The sequence below is a fragment of the Musa acuminata genome, chromosome BXJ3-4 (assembly GCF_036884655.1).
Source record: "Musa acuminata AAA Group cultivar baxijiao chromosome BXJ3-4, Cavendish_Baxijiao_AAA, whole genome shotgun sequence".
NCBI lineage: Eukaryota > Viridiplantae > Streptophyta > Magnoliopsida > Zingiberales > Musaceae > Musa > Musa acuminata.
Window position 1 is genome coordinate 16,828,594 of NC_088352.1, and position 6,000 is coordinate 16,834,593.

The 6,000-nt window shown below is 40.3% G+C and overlaps 1 protein-coding gene across 1 annotated transcript; it reads left to right on the plus strand.

Moving 5' to 3' along the window:
• The first annotated feature begins 736 nt into the window (after nt 1-736).
• LOC103973011 (ATP-dependent zinc metalloprotease FTSH 2, chloroplastic) lies at nt 737-5,753 on the plus strand. The gene is made up of 5 exons (XM_009387469.3): nt 737-893; nt 1,861-3,033; nt 3,204-3,517; nt 4,228-4,468; nt 5,174-5,753. The coding sequence occupies exons 2-5, from the start codon at nt 1,870-1,872 to the stop codon at nt 5,513-5,515; spliced, it is 2,061 nt and encodes a 686-aa protein (XP_009385744.2). The 5' UTR covers nt 737-893; nt 1,861-1,869; the 3' UTR covers nt 5,516-5,753.
• The last annotated feature ends 247 nt before the right edge of the window (nt 5,754-6,000 follow it).

Sequence of the window (6,000 nt, forward strand, 5' to 3'; positions counted from 1 at the left end):
ATAGAGAAGCTAAACAAGCTAAACCTTCGTGAATGAACATGTAAGAGTGCTACACGATTTAAAAAAAATCAACTAAGTCCATAATAATGTGTTGTGGAAGGACATTACATACTTTTTCCGGTGTGATGCTGACATAATGGAGTTCGATGTGAGAAGCTCCACCCGAGACAGTATTATTTCATGCTCCTACGAACAATGTAGAAGCACACGTTCCATATCGAGGACTTTGTGACATTGGTGTTGAAGACGAGCATCGCACTAATGGCAATGGAGGATGGGGTCAGTGCTGACACTGAGAGGAGGCAGATGGCTAAACCATTATTGGAGGTTAGTAGTAGAGTCATCAAGAAGGGAGGGCCTCAAGGCGAGGACTTAATGACTTCTCGATGACTACGAACGAGAGTCTAAACAGCAATAACGATGAACGAAAACATCGGACAATAACAAAGAGGTATTACGAATATTACAAGAAATAAGAATATCATATAAGGAAAATAAAAAAGATATATTTTTAAATTTTTTTAAAAAAACTGTGGTTTTCTTTTGGATGGAAATCGACCGATAAAAATATATATATAGGAAAAAGAAATGTTGCGAGGTGAGAATCAAGATCGCGTGTAGGCTCGTGTGACCAGAAAAATATGGGCAATTGAGTTATCGTGGCGACGGTGCTTGCCACGTATCCCAACCCGCATTGACATCGCTTCTTCCCTCTTCTGTCTCGCACAGCAAAGAAATATCCTAGTCCCCTTCGAATTGTCTCCTGTACTTAAACCCAACCCCCAGCCCCCCTCCCCCTTCTCTCTCTCTCGCTCTCCATCCCCACCTTCGTTTCCCTGTCGCGACTCCGCCAACCAAGAGGGATTGAGAAGCGATCACCCACTTCGAAGCTGGTGAGTCTGTCTTCAGCCTTCTTTAAGCCTTCCTTTTCCGATCCTCCTTTTCGGCGTTCGGTACTTTCTGTTCTTGAAAAGGAATAAAAAAGGCTTTCTTTAAGATAGATATGTAGATTATGTCAAATAAATTGCGTTCTTGAAGGATTCCATCTCTTTGGTTATGTTTATATTAAGGCCACGATGTAGGTGGCCAAGGTTGCAGAAAGGATTGATGGATTCTGAGCTAAAATTCCAAGACGGTAATGTCTCTTGTGATGAGCGCTCGCACTTATTACGGTGTAGGTCGTGCTTGAATGTGCCGATAGGTTGCCGATGAATTGGATCATGCAAATGTTTTGCGGTCATCTTGCTTATCGACTGATGCGTTTAAGAGAAAAAGATCACCTTTTTGCAGTTCTTTCTCGTTATAAATTAGTATCTTCATCTTTATTCTTCAAAAGAAGTTTGGGAATTATGAAGGAGATGTGGTAGTTTGGCATTTAATGTGGATTCTAGTTTTGAATGGAAAGGGATATGAATATATAGATTGGCTACAACATGATGCCCTAGAAATATGGTGATCCAGTAAACCTACTTTCTTTGCTGAGTTAATCTTTACTTTCATAGGTTAGTCAACTTTGGTACCATTTCATTGGTTTGGGTCTGTCCACACCCTCAAAATTTCTAGTTAGAAACCAAAAAGTATATCCATGTGGAACATGGACTTCCTGAACCATAATGAGCTGAACATGGATGTTTGAACTTGTGCTTGGTATCTCAAGCCCGCCCTTGGTTTAATTGAGCCAAGCTTGTAAAGGCTTAGTGTGTTCAAGCTTGGATTGCTTGCACCGCCGTGGTATCTCACTCCCTTCTCATATGAGCATACAGTTTTGTTTGTTGATTCAAAATCAACTTGATTTGAGCTCATTCTGTTGTAGCAAATTTTTATCATCAATCTGACTTCTCTTTCCTTGTGGCTGTTCAGGGAGAAATAATGGCAGCTTCAACAGTATGCCTGACTACAAGACCAAGATTTACAAAGGAGATTTTTGGAAGTCATCTCACTTGTTCGGCAGGCCTTCCTTCACTCTCTGTTTTATCTAAGCGAATCTCCATTTCTGCCTCTTTGGACCAGAAGCAGCGTGAAGGAAGAAGAGGATTTCTTAAGTTGCTCCTTGGAAATGTTGGATTAAGCTTGACTACCATAGTAGGTGCAAGGAAAGCTTATGCTGATGACCAAGGTGTATCATCTTCAAGAATGTCATACTCGAGGTTCTTAGAGTATCTAGACAAGGATAGGGTGAAAAAAGTTGACTTGTTTGAGAATGGAACTATTGCAATTGTAGAGGCTGTTTCTCCTGAGCTTGGTAATCGGATCCAGAGAGTCCGTGTGCAACTTCCGGGTCTCAGTCAGGAGCTTCTTCAGAAATTGCGAGAGAAGAGCATTGACTTTGCAGCACATAATGCTCAGGAGGACTCTGGATCTCTTTTGTTCAATTTGATTGGGAACTTAGCTTTCCCCCTTATCCTTATAGGAGGCTTGTTTCTTTTGTCAAGACGGTCATCAGGTGGACTCGGTGGACCCGGAGGCCCTGGCTTTCCCCTTGCCTTTGGCCAATCAAAAGCCAAGTTCCAGATGGAACCTAACACAGGGGTCACTTTTGATGATGTTGCTGGAGTAGATGAAGCAAAACAAGACTTCATGGAAGTAGTCGAGTTCCTGAAAAAGCCAGAAAGATTTACTGCAGTGGGTGCCCGTATCCCTAAAGGTGTCCTTCTTGTTGGTCCTCCAGGAACTGGGAAGACCTTGCTTGCTAAGGCAATTGCTGGTGAGGCAGGTGTCCCATTTTTCTCAATTTCCGGATCTGAATTTGTAGAAATGTTTGTTGGTGTTGGTGCTTCTCGAGTTCGTGATCTTTTCAAGAAGGCCAAAGAGAATGCTCCTTGCATTGTGTTTGTTGATGAGATTGATGCTGTTGGAAGGCAAAGAGGAACAGGAATCGGAGGAGGAAATGATGAAAGGGAACAGACTCTTAATCAGCTTTTGACCGAGATGGATGGCTTTGAAGGCAATACAGGTATAATTGTGATCGCAGCAACCAACCGCGCAGACATTCTAGATTCTGCTTTGCTTCGACCTGGGCGATTTGACAGACAGGTTTTTAGCAAGTCTTTTTCTTCTAATCAGATATTTTTAAAATCTGCAGTGGAGACGTTGACTGTTACAATTGAATTTAGATTATTAATAGCCATTGCATCTACAAAATTGTTATATTTGCTGATTTCTTTTGATCTGATGTTCTGAGAAATTGAGATTATAATTTGCAGGTTACAGTAGATATTCCAGATATTAGGGGACGCACAGAAATACTGAAAGTGCATGCTGGCAATAAAAAGTTTGAGAGTGATGTTTCACTTGATGTTATAGCAATGAGGACTCCTGGTTTTAGCGGAGCAGATCTTGCAAATCTTTTGAATGAAGCAGCCATACTGGCTGGGCGCCGTGGTAAGACAGCAATATCATCGAAAGAGATAGATGATTCTATTGACAGGATTGTGGCTGGAATGGAGGGAACAGTAATGACAGATGGAAAAAGCAAAAGTCTGGTTGCATATCATGAAGTCGGACATGCAATTTGCGGGTGAGAATAGCCTCTTATGTTACTTTTCTTCATTTTGTCTTTTGTCATTCTGTTGAATTCTGACCAAGCAGTGTGGCCTGTTCCTGAATGCTTTGGCGATTTCTTTTTCTTTTTTCCCTCGAAAATGAACAAACTGAAATCAACTTAGAGCCTTTCTGACACTTCTAGCAATGTGTAATCATTCTGGTATTTCTTTCCCGATTGCAGATATTACCTGTTAAACCTAATTGTTGTAGCTCTTCATATGTAGGCTTCCAGAAAGTCAAGCTTTTGAGTGTGAATTCCTCTAAAATGTTGATCCATTGTTCTTTCTCTCCTTGACATATGTTTTGATGGTAGGGAAGTGAGATCATGCTCACAATGGATCAACTATATTGGAAACCGCAATTAACTACTGTATGACAGTTTTCTGGTTTCGACCTTTGCATTATAATTTAACTACCTCTGAGAAGTTTCTGTTTAGTTATCATAATGTCAGAGTTGTGTCAAACCGAGTGTAAATTAAGATGTCGGACCTCTTATATTCTTTTGCAAGGGGTAAGTTTTGACTGATACTTAAATTTCTGTTGGAAACAGTCATCACCTAACCTGTTTTGCTGTTTGTATTTTTGTCATTCTCAGTCTGTTTTAGTTGGTTTTAGCTGTTTTCTTCGCTATGACCATGAAAACCTTGGCATCATATTTACCTAATTGACATTTCAAAATTGCAGAACATTAATTCCAGGACATGATCCTGTGCAAAAGGTCACCCTCATTCCACGTGGCCAAGCACGTGGACTGACATGGTTCATCCCCATGGATGATCCTACGTTGATTTCAAAGCAACAACTTTTTGCAAGAATTGTTGGTGGCCTTGGAGGTAGAGCTGCTGAGGAGGTTATCTTCGGGGAATCTGAGGTGACCACTGGTGCAGCTGGTGACCTGCAGCAGATTACTGGCTTGGCCAAACAGGTTAGTGTTACTACCTTACTTTTCAGTTTACAGAGCATCAAGAAATTGCTATCCCTTGCACGTCAAATGGTGAATGATAATAAGCTTCCTCACCAAAATACGGTAATTCTTCTCAAATCCTTAGTTATTTCTGACACTTGTGCTTTACTAATAAATGAATAAAAGTTGAAAAAGGGAAGTGATGGGCACAGAGATATAGAGCTGTTCTTTGGCATTGAAAGCCCTTTAATTTCTGTGGTTGTTGCTTGATTCCTTGTATGTGTTGCATCATCCCAAGCTACATGTTGACATACTATGGTCATAGTACCACACAAACTACGACATACTATGGTCATAGTACCACACAAACTACATTCTTCTGTCGTCATATTGATATTGTAAAAGATCTATTTAAAGTTGTGTTTTTTCTATGGCATAAAAGAATTTTCTGTTTGTCAGCAGGCAGAGATACCTTGTTGGCAGATGTTCTGGTGTTTGACATTATGTCTGCCCAGAAAACATCTATGAACATGATAAAATTATGATTATAAGGAACTAAGAACTCTGATCAAGATGATTGTCTTCTATGACATATATATTAACGACCGATTTAAGACAGATGAAAATGTGGTGAATATTTTTCATTATAAGTATGCATCTATGGTCTTAAACATCTCATGACTTTTGCTATCCTTTTTTTGCGTTTTTCTTCTCTTCTTGTTGCAGATGGTGGTGACATTTGGTATGTCTGATATCGGTCCATGGTCACTAATGGATTCATCAGCACAAAGTGGTGATGTTATTATGAGAATGATGGCCAGAAACTCAATGTCTGAGAAACTTGCTGAAGACATAGATGCTGCTGTGAAGCAGATCTCAGACAAGGCGTATGAGATTGCGCTGAGTCACATTAGAAACAACCGGGAAGCCATGGATAAGATTGTCGAGGTACTCCTAGAGAAGGAAACAATGACTGGTGATGAATTCCGAGCAATTCTTTCAGAGTTTGTGGAGATTCCTGTCGAGAACAGGGTTCCTCCAGCCAGACCAGCTGCTGTCCTGGCTTAACATCTTCTTGTCATCAACTCTTTTATGTGCGAAGCCCTTCATGGGTGAGCATGTCATGTACAATCTGTATAACCTCCTGTTGATCCACAGCAGTTGAATTATAGCTGACTGTGATATCTTCAAACAATCTTTGCTGTTCTTTTGAAACAATTTTCACAACAGTTGAGGTTGCCACAGAATATTAATCAAGGTGTAGTGTTATGTACAATCTAATATAACATGTTTAATCATTACTGAATTGTTTATCTTTTGTGACAGGAATTTCTGCTTTAAATTTTCTTATAGGACAATCTATTTGACTATGAACAAATAGGACATGTAATTTCTAGTTTGATGATTGAACCCTAATGGATTGCTAGTGCAAAAGATACTGACTTGGCTTGCTTTTTATGTTGAAATACCTAATTCAAGAAGGAAGTGTTGGTGAACTTATGTGCAGTGGTTGATGAGTCAGCACGGCCTGGTCCACGAGTCGATGTCGGGAG